The sequence below is a fragment of the Bombus impatiens genome, unplaced genomic scaffold (genome assembly GCF_000188095.3).
Source record: "Bombus impatiens unplaced genomic scaffold, BIMP_2.2 scf_0106, whole genome shotgun sequence".
Lineage (NCBI taxonomy): Eukaryota > Metazoa > Arthropoda > Insecta > Hymenoptera > Apidae > Bombus > Bombus impatiens.
The window spans coordinates 110,890-129,481 of NT_176525.1; the positions used below are offsets into that span (position 1 = coordinate 110,890).

The 18,592-nt window shown below is 35.7% G+C and overlaps 1 protein-coding gene across 9 annotated transcripts in view; it reads left to right on the top strand.

The window, feature by feature from the left end:
• Window positions 1-18,592, top strand: part of LOC100744677 — a 126,354-nt gene that overhangs the window by 47,260 nt on the left and 60,502 nt on the right. For 8 of the 9 annotated variants that reach the window (XM_033318645.1, XM_012380705.3, XM_033318646.1 and 5 more), the window contains 3 exons: window positions 1,195-1,272; window positions 7,487-7,706; window positions 17,922-18,042. In XM_033318645.1, the coding sequence (XP_033174536.1) occupies window positions 1,195-1,272; window positions 7,487-7,706; window positions 17,922-18,042 (419 nt within the window). The remainder of the gene's footprint in view (window positions 1-1,194; window positions 1,273-7,486; window positions 7,707-17,921; window positions 18,043-18,592) is intronic. The other variant, XM_033318647.1, reaches the window with a different exon arrangement.

Here is an 18,592-nt window from a genome sequence, read left to right on the forward strand (position 1 = left end):
TCTTACTTCCTTTCACTTCCTCCATCTCTGTTTCGTTAATTTTAGATACTTTTCTTTATCTCGGTTTTGGTATTTCATTTCTAGCACCGATTTCATTCAGCTACTTTTTCTCTGTGTCTTTTACGAACGATAATACGTGTCTTTTTTTTCTCTTTTCGTATTTCTTTATTTTTTTTTTTTTTTTTTTTTAATAACGATTGCAAATTCGTTTTCAAACAGAGAGCTTCTCGATCCTGTTACAAATATTTGTGCCGATGTATCAAGTTTGTTTTGCAAATATAGCGAACGTTAAATATTAGCTCTTTCAATTGCATAAATATTTATTATTTTTAATTAGAGCGTATCGGACGTTTTTATGAATCAATTTTAGAATCAGCTGGTTTGTTCCGGTATAGCGAATCTTTTCATATCGTTCTTCTTTATATTTGATCTTGTTATACTTGAAATGTCTTTGTCTTGCTTTATTAATTTTCCAAACGGACCTTACCTTTGAGCAATAATGTTTATTCTTAATGTAATGTAATATTGTTAGATAAAGGATCAAGAAGTTTGTTCTCTGGCCACGATAAAATGCTCGGAGCACGGCTTCGAAATAAGCCAATGTAAATAAAACACATCTTATCGTGACTGTAAATAACATTTGTAAATAACAACGCAAATGTCACAAATATATTTGGCATGATACATCCTTCATAAATCTTTTTCTTTACTCGAAATCGCAGTTTCTTATACGCGACATTTTTCAACGCGTGAAATTTATGTTCTACGTTTTTGAATATCAACCGAATGATCTATGTTAAAATGTAATTTTCAGCGTCACGTTTTCATCATTTATTTCGTCAATTTGTCGTTACCTTCTCTTTTTTCAATAACTTCGCAATTGTTTCCGAATAAAATCCATTCGTAATAAAACTGATATATATATATATATTTTTGTAATACTATCATTGTAAAATTTTTCTGTCTTTCCGATGATTCGTACATTTTGCGAGTCTTCGATTTATTCAGTTTTTCACCGATTTCTCTTCTCGTTCGTTCTCATAGTTCTTTTCGTTATCTTCTTTCCACTTCGTCATATTTCACCATTCAATTACCCTCTTCCTGTTCTTTATCTCTGTCTACACAATAGAAAAGAAAAAAACCGGAAGATATTGTTCTCAAATCAGATGAACATTAATTTCTATCTTTTCTCAGACAATGGCGGCGACCAAGAGGAACGCGGCGGGTCTGACGTCGGCGGTGCCCAGAGCCACGTTAAACGACGAGGAGCTGGTAAGAATTCGTCCTTTAACCACTCTCCTTTCAGGCATCATCGTCATCTTTCGCGTTGCCTATTTAACGATTCGTCAACAATCTGCAATCGCTATACAGCGACGGATAATTTCTCATTGCTCGCGTGAAAAACGATCGCGCGCCCTCTTCAACCAATTTACCGACAAAATTAAAGACAACGAGAACCTTATTTGATATTTAAATCGAACGTTTAAAATGAAACGTCAAATTTTTCAATGAATTTAATGTTCAAAATTTTAAGATCGAATGTAGGAATATTAATATGACAACACCATAATCGAACGTTTTTCACCGCGGTACACATAAAGAAAAGCTATTATCGGGATGAAACATCGATTAGTATCGCGATCGAGATAGAAAATCCAAAGAATCGACGTTTCGCGTTCCTGAGATGTTTAGATCTGTGTTAGAACGAGGGTGAAGAGCGTTTTCCGCGCGAAAACGTCAAGAGATGAGGAAGTGAATTGAAATTAAAGAGACGTTTCCTCCGGTCGAGAATTTTAATATCCGCGAACGAAGCTCGTTAGAGGAATCTTGATAGTCAATTTTCGCATGGATGTTCGTGAGATAGCTGTGCGGAACGCGATGAAACACGACCGTCTCGATTTCACCAAGTGTCGTAAAACATCGAGGTTCCATCAGCATTGATTGGAAGATCGCGTGAGAAAGATAGACAACCGCGATGTTTTATCGAAGGTCGTGACGACCAGATACCGCGAAGATACCGAATAAGTGCAGAGTACGGTCTGTTTAAACGTGCAGATTGTTTCTTAAAGTCTGAGGAGATTGTAGAGGTTGTTGGAAATGTTTGCGATGGTGGCAGAGTATATTTTCTTGCAGATAAATAAATTAACGAATAATGGGTTCTCAGGTAAAGTGAAATTGAGCTTACGTTAGAATTAAAAAGCTTCGAGGAAAATTACATATCTCGAAAGATTAGGAAGAGATAGTTAATGATATCGAGGACAAGGACGAATTAAAAAGTAAAATTATCGATGAAATTTTGTTTGCATTTGTCTTTATTTAGTTCGATATTGGAAATTGAGAAATTCCAAAATTCTCAAGATCTATATGTCAGATCAAGTATTTTATGAAATTTGCAACGAAGTACGAAACACGCGAATCTTGCAAGTTATTTTGAAATTCCAATCGCTAACAGGCAAGTTTCTTCATTTCGAAAGGAAATTTTCAAAGTGATCGTAATTCGTACGCCTTGAAAGCAAACTATATTTACCGTACACGTATACGAGATTCGTGTCCGCCATCTCAAACTTGGCTAATATTGGATTTAAGTTCGCCAGAAGACAAGTATTTTTTCTGCAACCTCAACTAAACAACAGTGATATTTTCCACGCATTAAGAATCAATCTGTCCAAATTTTGCTATTTTTCAGGCTACTGAAGATACGAAAAATTGATTACTTAAGACAATGAAACTTTCAAGAGGCATTTCTTGTCGTCGCCGCGTTGTTTTATCGATCATTTTGATACAGATAACGAGTAAAGTTAACATAGTAATAGAGACAAAATTTTTACAGAGGATTCATTAGAGACACGTGTTATTCGGTTGATTAAATTTATCGATACAAGTATCAAAGTCCCTGGAAGCGATGACTTGAGCAAAAATTCACTTTTACTGTTGGTTTTACAATCTACTGTAAAAAAAGGAACACCTTCGTATTTTCATCAGCCTGAAAAATAATCAAACGTCCGATCGTTTAAACGAGCTACGTCACAGCAAGAAACTAATTTCAAGCAGAATGACATTTCAATCTCGACGAACGATTGTAGGAAGAAAAAAGGTAGGAAAAAGATAAAGGAAAAAAAAGTAGCAGATCGCGAGACGTTTTATCGGGCGACGATATTTTAAAAGAAAGGTTCGCGTTGAGGGAAGCGCCGACGTCGACGCGATCAAGTTGGCATTAACCAAGGATCCAGCTCGCTCAAAGTCGTGCCATATTGACGTGGCGTCAAGGCGCGGCAATTTCATTCTGCGCGACGATTGGAAACATCCAGCGTTTCCACAGGGATGATAAAACGCGAAAAATTCACTATTACGTTTAGTTAGAATGATATATTAGATAGTAAGATACGCGTCATTGTAAAATTTAAGATAATCAAGATAAATACATACATCCACGAGCGTTATCCAGCGATGGCTCGCCCGTGCAGCTGAACTATAACCTCTGATAATTTGTTTTCTTTTCACATGAACTGTGCTGCATTTTATCCTCATTTCCGCGCTATTTTCTTTCACGTAAGTGTGACCCAACCTGTCTGTCTCTTTTTCTTTCATTCTTTCTCTTTCTTCTATCACTGTCTCTTTCTTTGCCTTGCTTCTTTTTCTTCTTCTTCATCTTCTCTATCTCTATCTCTCTGTTCTGTCTCTTTCTATTTCTTTGGAAAAACATGTTCTGTGATACTGAGGAAAGCAACGTTCGTAGCAAACCTAGACGAGTCGTGCTCTCTCTCTCTCTCTCTCTCTCTCTCTCTCACTTTCTTTCTTTCTTTCTTTCTTTCTTTCTTTCTTTCTTCTTTTCTTTCTTTCTTCCTTTCTTTCTCTTTCTCTCTTTAGCGGCTAGGGTGAACGTTTCAAATACGCATATCTGCATAATAATTTGTATTTGTACACACTCGTCGCGAGCATTGCCAAACGTGAGCGCCAGTAGCGATCGAAACGTGCGGTACAATCGCGATGTATGTATGTATATGGGTCACGTGTAGGTTACTCGCGGATATGAGATGCTACAATGGTCATGTAAACCGAGTATAATTAGGATAGAGCTAGGATACTCCGATCCCTGTTCATGGGTGTCGGATGTTCCCCGTGTTCGTCACATTGCCAAACAGAATCGACTAGTCTACGTTTAGTGAGAAAACGTAAGACATAACGGCGTGGAAATCTCACGGCTGTCAATTTCTCAACAATGTCCTACTGTTAACGAATCTTGGCCAGAGAAACGGCCTGAAATTTCTCTGCGAATTTATACAGCTCTTTATGTGCTATTTATATAAGCTTCATTAAATATACAAAAGCTCAAGATATTTCCTAAAGGCAGATTTTACATTAGAAATAATCGCAATGGCAAATTGTGAGACTCTATGTTTCTGTAATAAAAATTTTAAATAATTCGTAAGATCAAAGCTTGCCATTTTTATAGTATTTCGTTCTAAGAAACGGGACATTTATATTTAGAGTATACGATATAATATGTCGATCATAATTCCAACTTCAAGCTTTTGTGAAAGCATTCGCTCGACATAGAAGCATTGCATATTACAATTATCAACGTGCGCTGCTATAAATTCAACATTAAAATTCAAGCGACGTAAGTCTTTACGTGAAAATTCCGCAGGTGTCTTATCGTATTTTGACACGAGATTTTACACGAGCGTGGAAAGCTCAAAACTGTTCGACATTGTCTGCCATCCGAAGCAAAAATTGAACATAGAAAAGTGGGGAACATCCTGAACTCACGACGTTACCCTTATAGTGCTTTTTAGCGGATCGATGCTTTTACATCCCTTGCAGAGCGTTCCAATAGTACAACATCTAGAAAACGTGCTCACCCTCTCTTTCTCTTTTTCAATCTGTCGCTCTTTCTCTCGAAGTCTTCGAGACTGTTGAAAAAAGCCGAGCAAATCGGTGCAAGGAATACTTCATCGAATCGATAGGAAAAGTATTGTTTTTCTCTGAAGGAAAATGTCCCAATAATGTTCCATTCGTCGATCATCCGACAGGAGGTCCTCTCCAAGTGTCGATACGAGAGAAAGATAAAAATCGAAGAAGAGGAGAACGGGGACGAAGGGGTCTCGCAAATCGACGACACCTCGCGCCTGTTTATTTCCGGAGACACGAAAGAAATAGATACAGTAACCCGAGATTCCTTGTAGCGTCCACTTATAAACTCGACTGCGCCGATTTCACCAACCAATGCGCTACCTGTGTACGTCAAATATGAAAATAGATTGAAAAGTACAAAATCTAGACTCAGTTTTTTTTTTTGCTGACTAATCTATTCTCTTTGATGATGTAGCACACGTTCTTTGTAACACGATGTTTTACCAGTGTCAGAGCTTCGATTCTTCATTCGATGACTCGTCTTGATTTGAAATTGAAAATGGCACGAACGAAGGAAAAGATTTTTGAGGAGAAGAGAATTACGCGAGTCTCGAGTGTTAAGTATGGTAGCTGTTGATGATGTTTGTATTGGTAAAAGTTTGTTAGAAACAAGAGTAGAATCGGGAGATATTTAATTTTTTCAGATAATTTTCTATGTACTTTTCAAGTGGAGGTGCTTCGTCTTTGTTCGTCTTGTAAATACCATATGCTGTTAATATTACTATTGATAAAATAATGTCAAAGTAACTTAATATATAGGAGAAACTGCACGAAGACTTTGAAAACAGTGTACATAAATTTCATAACTTTAAAACCAATAAAATTTAGCAATGTAAATGCATTATGCCATATCAACTTTCGTAAGCGAATGTACATACGTGTTTTGCATATTCTCGCTCCTCGGATCAAGCAACCTTCGCAGTAGGATCGGTTAGATTTTTAATTTTAACGCGTAAAAAATATTCGATCCTAAAAATCTCAATGAACGAACAAACAACTTTACAAATTTCGAAAAAGTAAATCAAACTTATTTCTCTTCTCTTCGTATTCCTACCGTGTACGTGTGTACGGTATACGTACATACGTACACGTATAAATACAGATACGTGATCTGCACAGGCAGCGTAAGCGGTTGGCAAGCGCAGACACACGCGTGCAACAGTTTAAAGAGTAACCAACCCAATCAATGGCTTGCGCCACGCAACGTTAGCCCCCTGGTTAGAGAGGAGATTCGGAAGGACTATACCGGCGATAGCGTGCATAAGCAGGCATTGTATATTGAATGGAAATCCTTGCGAATCTCGTATACCTGATTAAACAGCCCAACCACCGCAACCTTCAGGGATTCCAGCCTCTGTCCTTTGTTTAATCTGTGTACACAGGATTGCGTATGTAATTAGGTCTCGCCAGGCACCAACTCCCTCTGGCACGTTATGATTGTGCGCGTAATTATGTACGAGCGCTAGCGTGTCGTTTGTATGAATGACAGCGTGACATGTACACATATAGAAAGTGAGTACCTTTGATCTTGCATGAGACTAAAGCAAGAGTTTCATGAGGTGAGTTGACGATAGGAACGATAGGAACAATAGGATGATTGAGGTAGTAGAGGAAGACAAACACGGTTTCAAATGGTTGCAGAAAGGTTCGAAGTTTGTAGAGATCGTTGGAGACTCTTCTTCAGTTTCGTGATTTCCAGAACGATGAAGCAAGAAAGATTGGATTCTTCGATCGTTTTGTAACCGTGTCTGCGCTCTTCGTTGATTGGTCACACGCGAATGCTAACACTTTGACTCTCTGCTCGAACGAATAGAATAGTTACGAATTCCTCAAGCTTCTCCAGAATTTGAACTGCAAACGAGCGGAACAATCGGTTGGTTTGGCTTTCACGAAGGAACGAGGAACGATTAGATGAATAGCTATTAGATGAACAAATAGATGAGAATAACCTCGGTTTGCAATCTGCGAAAAGTATACTTTTTTCTGTGCGTTTGATTGGTTTGGTGTAGTGTTTCGTAAATAGTCCTGTATATTTACAAATTACATAGTGTTTTCAGAGGGATAGAGAATATTAGAATATTAGAATATTAGATCTTTTATGGCAGTAAATATATGTTTATGAAAGCAATAGAACTTTTCGGAAAAAGACTTATATTTGCTACCATTTTTTTGAGAAAGAAAATTTCCAAGGAAGACAATTCCAACAAAAAAATAATCCTAACGTCCATATAAATCTTACATATTAAACTTCTATAACTTTTACAAAAATGATTAAAATTCTACAAACATCTTTTTCCAAGTAGGAGCTAACTGTGTTTGATTCGATACCAATGTTGAAAGAAAAGAATAATAAAAGCTTGTTCGTATCTCGTAAAAATGTTCGCCTAAACAGTTTAATAAACGTTAAACGTTCCTCGTTACCTCAGAAGGAACTATCGATTCGGTTAACGAGTAGCAGAGTCGGAGTCGTTGGAATGATCCCTGCAAATACAGACTGTCCAATACACCCCTTGCCACGAACCTTCGATACGCTGATTTCTAACTTGATTGTGCAACACTGCTGCATCCGCAGAAGATGCACGTGTACAAGAAAACGCTGCAAGCGATGATCTACCCGATCTCTTCGACGACGCCGCACAAATTCGTCACCTGGACGGCCACATCGCCGACCTATTGCTACGAGTGCGAGGGTCTCCTCTGGGGTATCGCACGACAGGGGGTGCGGTGTACCGAATGCGGTGTCAAGTGCCACGAAAAGTGCAAGGACCTGCTAAACGCCGACTGCTTGCAAAGTAAGTAAACATTGTCAATTTTGCCTTTAAAATCAACCTGTGATTTGATATGTAACATATGCTGGTCGTTTTACTATATAGACAGAAGAATATAAAAATTTGCAAAAGATAATATTGTGAGTTATACACATTGCTGTATAGTCGTTAGGTTATACAGTTAATCGAACTGCGTTTCACAACGGTAATCTCACAAATTGTTTGGGATTAAAATAGCAGTTGCTAGGATTTCATACACCCCATTTTGGGTCCATCGCTTATGGGCTAATTAGAAATTTGAAATTATTATAACTTGGTAACAGGCAATTATCAAAATTATCTCTATTTCTGCATTGCTGAATTTTGCCGGCTATTTGATATCGCTATCTTCGTAGAGCATTATCGACGTTTTTGATACCTGCGTGTTTGGTGTTATTCGCTATTAGATCGAAGTTCGTAAACTGTGTTATGATTCCGTTATTAATTGCTAGCTAATTAGTCACGACATAACTAACTTCATCGGGAATTGAGTGACGAAGTTGAGCGATTTCAGCGGAATCGTTAGTTTTGATAATTAGTTAAAATTAATTGTTTCCAATTTGTTTAATGCTAATTTTGAGAGGAATTATGGACATCTAGGTCGTATATATTTTCATTTCCCAATTATAATATCAAATTATTAATATACAAATAGTAAATGTAAAATATATGATAAAATGTAAATAACCGATATTATAATATGAAGAATTTTAGAAGGTATGCTTCGGTCTGCACAGATTATTCAATGATTCGTATGATTAAGATTTAATCGCTAATTCGAGGAAACGGAATTACTTTGCGGTCTTTACGATATAAACTGTATTCAGGAACAAAGTTAAGAAGGTATTTTATTTACATAATAATTTCCCCAATAGAAAATACCAAATAAACGTCTATGAAGAAATCATGAAATTTTACGTAATAAATTTTGATATTAACTCGATATATTTATCTGATATGAATAAAGATATAGACTAGAATTATGTGAATCGGTAGCTTGACAAATTGTAATTAAATTAGGCCGCATTCTATTGGTCAGAATAATTAGAATAGTTGGCACTTCGCGAATCGCATTTGTAAGATGCTGAAGTAAATTGAGCTGGAATACCTCTGATCTTCTGCTGAGCTTCAAACGAAACGCAGTCAAATTCAATTATCGAAAACGGGTAAGTTAGGTAGGACGTTTATTCATAACATCGAATACCAATCCTTACGGATTAGCAGAACGATTTTTACAATAGAAAATACTCAAGTATTTTTATTAAAACCAACTAAAAATTGAAGAATAAAATTAGGGTAACAACAAAAGGAATAGATATAACGACAACGACTTATCGTAGAACATTTTCGGAAATATTAGGTTGTCCGAAATGTTTCTTTCGTTTCATAAAGTGATGATAGATGAACAACAATTTCTGTTTTATATTATTTTATTGGATTAGGTATGATCCATTTCGTTCTATTCCTATTATTATGTTCGTGCACAATTCAATAAACTAATATGAAAGAGAAAACATTGCGCGTGTATTATTTCCTTATAAAACGAAAGAAACTTTTCAAACGACCTAATAATTCATATTTCATTGAGTTTCTGATTTTCAAACGTATCTAAAGTCACAGATTTATCAATACGCAAGCCAACGTTTCGTTAGCGAAGAGACTATAATAGGATTTATTTTTGATATTTAAATGTACGAAATCAAGATTTAGACGCCTTTAAAATCTACTACTTGACACAAATAACTTTTCAAACCGGGTACCCTTTTCTTGTAAAATCTTGTATCGCGTATTTTAATGTCTATCTTGTGTGTAATGTTAATAACATTAATTATAGATTTATCACCTACCTACAAAGCCTTATATCTTCGTATCTATCAAGCCTTTGACGATAAACTACTTGTTTTCAGGCATCGAATGTTATAAAAGTTGGAAAATCAACAAAACTATATTTACATTTTTCTCATCTTCAAACATGAAAAACACGTGATATAATAATACATATATTCAAATATTCGTAGATCTACTAATTCTGGACTATAATTGAGTTATGATAGGTCCAAAAATTTCATTAAAAGCACCCATCGAATTCTATTTATCGAATTGTCCGAATACTGGACGATCGATAGAACGAATCTGTTCGATGCATAATACAAAACGCCATTAACTCCAATTAAACGCGAAACGATAAAATAAATTGCAATTGCGTGAATTTTCGCTTCCCTTGCGATCTCGAGGTCGCACGATCTGCATACGAAACAAAACTATCGCGACATTAACTTGGCTCGCGACCACGTTGAGACGCGATGAAATTACATCGCATTTCTCCAAATTTAATTACCAGAAGCGAAGCAGAGATATAATTAACGAGCAGTTCTAATATCTGCCGCGTAGAACGCGGCCGCAAAAAGCGGAAGGAACTTTAAAATAAATCTTGCAGCCAACGCGAAATTTTCGGTTTGCTGTGACGAAACGATATCTAAAATCGCGGATAGTAGTGAACGTTATATTATTTATATTATACGTGTTATGTATATCTGTAATTTCTAAATCAAGTAAAATTCAATATTAATAACATCCTTAAGGATATACAGGGTGGTTGGTAGCTAGTGGTACAAACGTGGAAAGGGGATGATTCTACGCGAAAGAAGAAGTCAAAAATATAGAATAAAAATCTTTTTTAATTTTTCCATCGAGACAACGATCTACAGCGAGATCCGTTATAACGAGACGTGATAAAGTGCACGCGTACCGAGCGAAAATTCAAAGTCGATTTTCTCGAAAACAAAGCCTCGAACGAAAAATTTTTATTCTATATTTTCGACTTCTTTTTTCGCGTAGAATCACCCCCTTTCCGCTTGTACCACCAGTTACCTACCACCCTGTATATTTATAAGAACGCAATGAACGTTTACGTGTGTATTTATAGGAAATGTAATATTCCAAAATGTGTACATTTAAATTGCTCGTGTGCTTCGCAACATGCAATAATATACAAAATACCCAGAGTAAAGTACTCGTTGCGATATATTTAAAAAATATCTGAACCAACTTTCTATTTAGATTTCTCCGTTGAAAATATGAATTCTCCAAATCATTCACGGTCTATTTATACGAATAAAACGTTGCAAATAATAAATGGAATACAAATGAAGCGTATATAATAAGTGAATCAGCATTTTCACTGACCCTGGCTGTTGACACAATTGGAAATCGCGAAATTTCTCATTTGCAAATTTATAAGGAAAACTGTGCGTCGAGTAATCTGCATATCTCTGTGTATTCACGGTGTTAACGCGATATTGTATGGATCGACAAAGTTACGAAATAAATATTTCACTCGACTCGATATCTAGTACTTTACGAATGACCTACCTAGCGAAGTAGAATTAATCGGCTATCTGGCAAGAGCAGTTCAATCGTAAAAAATAGTTCCCAAAGCGGAACATTTCAAAGCGTTTCAAATTAATCGCGCGAAGTATGAGAGAGTCATCGAGAGTTGAAAATGACTGGACGTTTGTTACGCGACGCTTATTCATTCGATCGTCGATGGTTGAGAATTAAATCGACCAACGCTTTGGCGCGTGTTGATGAAAACGCTAATAACTCTCGCCAGGCGAAAAGTTTGGCCGTTTTTCACATTGGTAGATTATACGACGAACGTGCTACGGGGATTTATCGACACACGCACAATCGGATCTCGAGTACACGAAGAGTTTTTATTTCAGTTAAATCCGTTCGTCGGACGTTGAATTAATAATGCGTTCGAATGCAGTCGAGTAGCGACTAGATCAATAAATATCAATCACGAGCATGGAACGCGTAATCAATTGTTTACTCGGAATCCTGAAACACACACGCAACTTCGTAAAGTAGATGAGACAGATGGATGTAATGAGAATATAATCGTGCAGCTTCTTCTTCGAAAATAAATCCTCTTTGTTTGTTGATTTATTCTGCTACGATATAGTTAGTATACATACATTAATAACGTACAGTACCACCGAGATATTCTAGAAAAAATATGCTGCTCTTTATAGAATATTTCATTGTCATCGTGATTACTTACAATTCATTATTTGTTTTGACCTGCAGCGACATTTAATTCAGACCTTTTTTCAGATAATTTGTACATATTAAAAGCGTCAGCGGTTACTCTTGGGGCACTGAATACAAACGAAACGAGGATACATCCTGCAAATGTTCATGTAAATTCATATTTCTACTCGTACATCTGATGAAACAAAACTCGAATGGAAACATGCTTTATTTTCTAAATGTAACGATATGTACATTACTTTGGATATTTTATCCTCGTACATTTTTCCATATTTACACTCGTCAATCTTACAATCTATTTAGTAATTAATAATTAACTGGGGTCGGTGATTTTTGTAACTACAGAAAATTTCTCGAACAAGATACGCATCATAGCAAATGTTTATTCGATCAACCAAATAGTGTGGTTACTAGATTTTTGTCTTCTATGACTAGAAATATCAATATACATGTCGGAGATGAAAGGACACCGGGGCCTTCCCTTTGGAATTCTTGAGAAAATCCCCAATACTTTAGTCTTTATGATTTAACTCGATTACGATTGTCCGAAATTTGTGATAATAAGCTTGGGCTCGAAGTGACAACTAAACCTAGCTGCATTCATGGGATGAACGTTTTTACCTAATAGAGGCATAGAGTAATTCTATAGCTCTCCTTAAAAAGAAATAGTAAACATTCCAACGGTTTCTGTCTCGTAGCTCGCCACACACAGACCCTATTCTTCGGGCAAGATGATTACCAGATGTCGATGCATTTCGAGTATCTAATTACCACGGTTACTTGTCAAATTCGGTAATAATCATATTTGTACTGGTAAATATCTTCTCTATTGCGTAACAACAATGTCTGATCCAAATGAAGATTCGTTACACAGAACCCGACATATACAGGGTGGTTGGTAACTGGTGGTACAAGGCGGAAAGGGGGTGATTCTACGCGAAAAAAGAAGTCGAAAATATAGAATAAGAATTTTTCGTTTGAAGCTTTGTTTTTGAGAAAATCGACTTCGAGTTTTCGCTCGGTACGCGTGCGGTACGTTATAACGGATCTCACTGTAGATCGTTGTCTCGATGGAAAAATTAAAAAAAAAAATTAAAAAAAAGAAATTTTTATTTTCGACTTCTTTTTTCGCGTAGAATTACCCCCTTTCCGCTTGTACCACCAGTTACCAACCACCCTGTATATATCGGTATATTAATCTATTCGTTATCATGTAATGAAGCTTCATTTTGACGAAACATCACAAAAATGATATTATTCCAGACGATCAGGAATCTCATAAATTTGGAGAAATATTTAGAAATGGACGTGATAAATATCTGATTGATAAATATATTAAATATTATATTGCAGTTGATTTGACAGAGAGGTACAACAAATTCTTATACTATATTTTTAAGGTTTCATCGCATTTTATACCGACATCGAACATTATTCATATTCGGTAAACAACGATAATATTACTTTTGCGGGGTATTAATTTTCCTCGGTTCGTGGCTGCTTGTGATCGGATCGTAACAGGTGCATCGATGTTTCTCTCTTTGCTCGTTGGAAATCGTGCTACCGTAAATGACCTGGTTCGCCACATACAGCACGTTTTCAAGCACCAAAGACAACGATTTTAACCAACAGTATGGTATGGATGGGCTCTGGGCTACTTGCCCAGCTTCAATTGAAACGTACCAAACAGAGAAACGCGTTGCACGGATACACGAGAAAATAGTGGTTGGAAGTCGTGCAATCGGACACAGTGGGCGAAATATATTGCGATCGCCATGAACTTCGATCGGAAGGTAACGCGGTGCATGTTGCGGCTACTGAAAAGATTGGATTCCATTTCCCCAGGAAACGATAGATTTTGGGATTGAAGCTCGTTTCTTTAACGAGTATCGGAATTTTGATTAGAATGTCAAACGTCGCTTCGAATCGGAATTATCTTCGTTCCGTTAGAGATCAGAGAAGAATTGCCGATGAAGTTGGAGAAATTTTTGGTCGTTTGATATAGGCGTAGAATGATTTTTCGTAATTGATAAAGTGTTGACAAGTGGAACAGAAACGTGTGTATTATATTATTATAGAGTTGTTAAATTGTTAGTAGAATATTAAGCTTAGAATACGATTACATATCATTACATATTACTTGCTCGATATTTCTAAATATTCGTTTAACTTGGTTTTATTTAGTTGATTTAGTTATTTATAGCCAGTAGTTTAACATATTATTATTTTGACGATAAAATAATCAAATGTAGGTATTATTTGCAATAAATGAACGTTTCGTCACTCGCGAAACTAACGAACGCTTGTATTTTAAGGTCAACTCCGCTGTATCTTTTCGTTTACTTTCAACACAGCACGTATTTTTCTATTTATAAAAAGTTTGAGAAAAATATTTACCGGTAAAAAATTACCGATTTACCGTTTCAATATTAAACATAAAGATTTTCCAAGGATATCATAGAGTCTATTTGTTTGTTGAAATAAAAGTGAAGCTAAGATACGCAAATCCTAAAATAGCAGTAGGATTATAAAAGATAAGCAAGTCGATGTATCTTTATGCAGATTAATTTTCATCAGAGATTTAGGCGAATTTGAACTACATGAACTTCGAAAAATTATTAATAAAACACTTATATTTATCTATAAATGGCTCATCATCTTACACGCAGAATATTTAAATATCAGACAATTAATTATGGTGTCAAAGTTCAAATTGACCCTGGTCTAAGCTATTAACCGGGTGACGAGGTGGTGCATGAAAATTAAAAATTTTAATTAAAATTTTATCTAATATATTCATACGATTCGCCTGTTACAAGACTTGTTACAGATATCCACCGTGTTTGCACATGGAAAATACAGCTGCGAAAACTGATAATGATTTTGCAGCTGCAATTCTACGTACTTTCCTGTCGTGTTCGCATTTGAGCTATTAATTGCTTAAACATAGAGAAATATGTACTAATATTCGAGATGAATTAAATTATTGATTTAAACTGTCGCAACATTATTCGAAGATGATCTCCGTAATTATTGAAATATATTCCATAGCAAAAATAGAGTCGTGTTCAAACGTTCAGAAACAGAATGAAATATTACAAATTCAGTTTAAAAAATCAAGGAAACCATCGTGCATCAATAAGAAGTAAACAACTCACATACTGTTAAGTTGTCCGAAAAGTGTCTTTCTTTTACAGACCAGTCTTTTACAACGATGCATCTTTATACAAATATTAAACCTAATCTGTCGAACGCTGTGATCTTTATTTTGATAAAACAAAATGGATCACACGTAATTCGATAAAATAATATAAAACGGAAAATGTTGTGCATCCATTGTTTCCTTATAAAACGAATGAAACTTTTCGGGCGACCTAATATATCTGAAACTATTTTTAATAACAAACAGAGCTTACGAATAATTTGATGTTTTATTTTGTTCAATGCTTTACGTCAATATTAAAAAATCCTCACCATAGGAGACGATTCTTTCTACAATGCTGTTTGGAAATACACGCGTGATTGAACATTTCCAATTTTTCTCTCGATTTCTACATTTAGTTATCAGAAACTTCGATTTTTCGCCAACACTCGCCTGAAGTTTGCTACGTAGTCTACATCTGAACGATCAGAACGTGTAATTTCCGGTCTGGTTAAGCCGCGGTGATGTTACTCGCGCAAGAACCCAGGCTCGTGCATAAAACGAGCTTAGGATGAAGCTTACACCGGAAAATTAAAGCTCGAATGTTCCGCTCGACGAAAGACGCGACGGTTGCGTTTTCACGCGTATCTCGCGGAAAAGCTTGAAGTGTGCGTCCTTCGAAGCCGAGACCACGGAAACTGCTCGAAAAGAAATGGTTGAGATAAAGTTACGGAGAAAAGTTGCGGAGTTGCCATTGAAATCGCGAAACTTGCTTTTGGAAAGTATGGTCGCTCGAACATATTCACGGCAATAATTATTGTCCCTGTAATTTATTAAGTTTAATGGTATACTTAATAAATTGTTGATCACGACGCGTCGTGTTGATGTATCGCAAACGCGTTGTATCAAGTTATATTAGGTTGTCCGAAAAGTTTCTTTCGTTTTATGAGAAAATAATAGACGCACGATGTTTTTTCTTTTATATTATTTTGTCGAATTACGTACGATCCATTTTGTTTTATTTGTTTTGTTAAACACCGTGACATTTTACAGACTTTGTTTCACGTTTGTATGAAGATACACTGTTGTAAAAAACACGTTTGCAGACACTTTCCGGACAAAAGAAAGACACTTTCCGGACAACCTAATACTTCAGAAATTCTTACGAACGTGTCATGTGTGTCATACGAGACTTCTTAAATTTTCATGACGCTATAGTGAAAACCGACTGTCCGTGACTATATGAGTAAAATCTGAAACAAACCTCAGAATGCCTATAGAAATCACAAAACATTTATTGGAAACATACTCCTGGCAAAAATTAGTATGCAACTCTCAAGTCTCTTGACTGTATTTCAACTCGTCAATTTGCAAGTCTGAAACATACAAGTGATTAATGCTGAAGATGGTGCCAGAAAATCTTGTGGCTTGTTAAAAGCTTTACGAAGTACATGCTTGCGACAATTGGTCTTCACGATTGGTTTTCACTTTTACCAATATCAGCATGATAGATTTCAAGGTATACTGTATAACATAAAATTCGTTCGAAAGAAGATTCTGCAAGTGCTTAGATGCTTTTGCCAGCCACTTTGTCTTCATAAAAATCTTTATAAACAGATGCAGTCTAATCATAACGAACAGAATTATGGGAATAATAGTATCGAAATAAACTTACTGAAATTATTGAAGAAAGTTAATGATTTATTTAATTATGAAAATAATAGTCACGAACTGACTTGTTAAGATATAATGAAAATAATGAATTATATAATATATTAACCGTATATAAATATAATTCGTAATAAATAAACATCACAAATGAACGTAAAAAAGAAAGAAGAAGAGAGAAAGGAAGAAAATGGTAATATTAATTTGCGAACCGTAAATCTGTATTTTATCAAATCTTCTATACGCACACGTACTATTTATTCATTAGAATTTAGTTAGGAATTTAATAAAGCATAGAAAGTGTGTCTTGTTTTTAACGTCACTCTAATCCCTATTATGTATCGCAACAGTGTGTTTATGCTGGATTAGTTACCTACCTACAGCAGCTGATTAAAGCAGATTACGTTAATACATCCTGCTAGTACAGTCATGTTGTATAAAGGAATATATCCTTCTAGATCAGCTAAAAAAATTAAAAATAATTGCGTAATCCGTACGCTATTTTGTTCACAGTCTGATTTAATTAGATTTACGTCTATGAAACTGGCAAATCCCTTAACTAAGAGAAACTTCTATAAAATATTAGGTCATTCCATAATTAATGCAGTTTTATTATGGAAAACAGTGGAACTCGTCGCGGCAGGAGTTTTATGGAAGGAGAATAGAAAATTTGGCATAATAATGGTAAACGAGCGTAGACGATGAGACAAAATACGCTATTGATTAGTTTCTTAAACAGTTAAGTTACAATTTCTCAAAAATGAATGAATAAAGTGACGAATCGCTACTGTAGGTTTCAAATGATGATGGAAGGAAAAACAGCCGATTTTGCAGCTGTTCGTTTAATTTGGTACAGTATTAATTTATATCAATTTATACTGTATTACTTACAGAATTATCCAATAATAAACTACGAACGTGTCTATTCCTTCGTGTTCTGAACGTTTCGCTGAGATCTGAACTTGTACTTAAAGCGATTTTAATATACACTGACTATTACCATTTTATCACTCGTCTGTTTAATAAACCAACCAACATGTATAATAATCCACCTCGCTATTATCTGACATAATTCATCCATATTCTGTATTATTCACTTTTAAATGCAATGTAAATACATAAATATGTAATCTACTTTGAGTCTAAACTTTGAACCCTTTTTATTTTCTTACTACCCTACACAGTTGATACAGAAACAGCAGATAAAGCGTAGAGTATTTGTCGCAAAATAAGCCTTGTACAAAATATTCTATGTTATTTTCTATTAAAACCGGCTAAACAACGTTACGCTGTCGAAGTAAAATCTTCACCGTTTGCCTTTTTCATTTTCCCAGGAGCGGCTGAGAAGAGTTCGAAGCATGGCGCCGAGGATAAGGCGAACAGCATCATCACAGCCATGAAGGAGAGGATGCAGCAGAGGGAACGAGAAAAGCCAGAGATCTTCGAGCTGATCCGGTGAGTCCTTCTTAGCATATCTTTTCTCTTCTTCCCGATTTTCTTTTGTCGCAGCATAATCGACTCGACGGAAAATCCCGTCAGTGGCAACAAACAACTTTCAGGGAAGAAACAGTCGATCGATTGCGATCCACTTAGCTGAATCTATGATCCGTCGCCATTGCCTGTCGGTATACAAAATTATTAATTAAACTCTTTAAACTCAAAGTATTCTGCCGTTTTTTTTCGGTAGAAGAAAATGTAAATAAAATAATCACTATCACTGCTGTATACGTGCCTTCGAATTCAAAATATTTATTCAAAAATTGCAATTCTTTGAGAAAGTTTAAGGAAGTTGGATCGGTGGGATTTATGGTCGAAAAATGGCAAACGTTTGATCAAAACTCGTGGACAAAGATGATTATATAACACAATAGTATTCGGTCAGTACCGAGATTTGTATTATTCTCTATACCGTCGAGAATAATTCAGAACATTTAATTCTACATAATTACAATAATAACAATAACTCTACATTTAGGATTATGCGCATTATCGTTTGTTTTAAGGT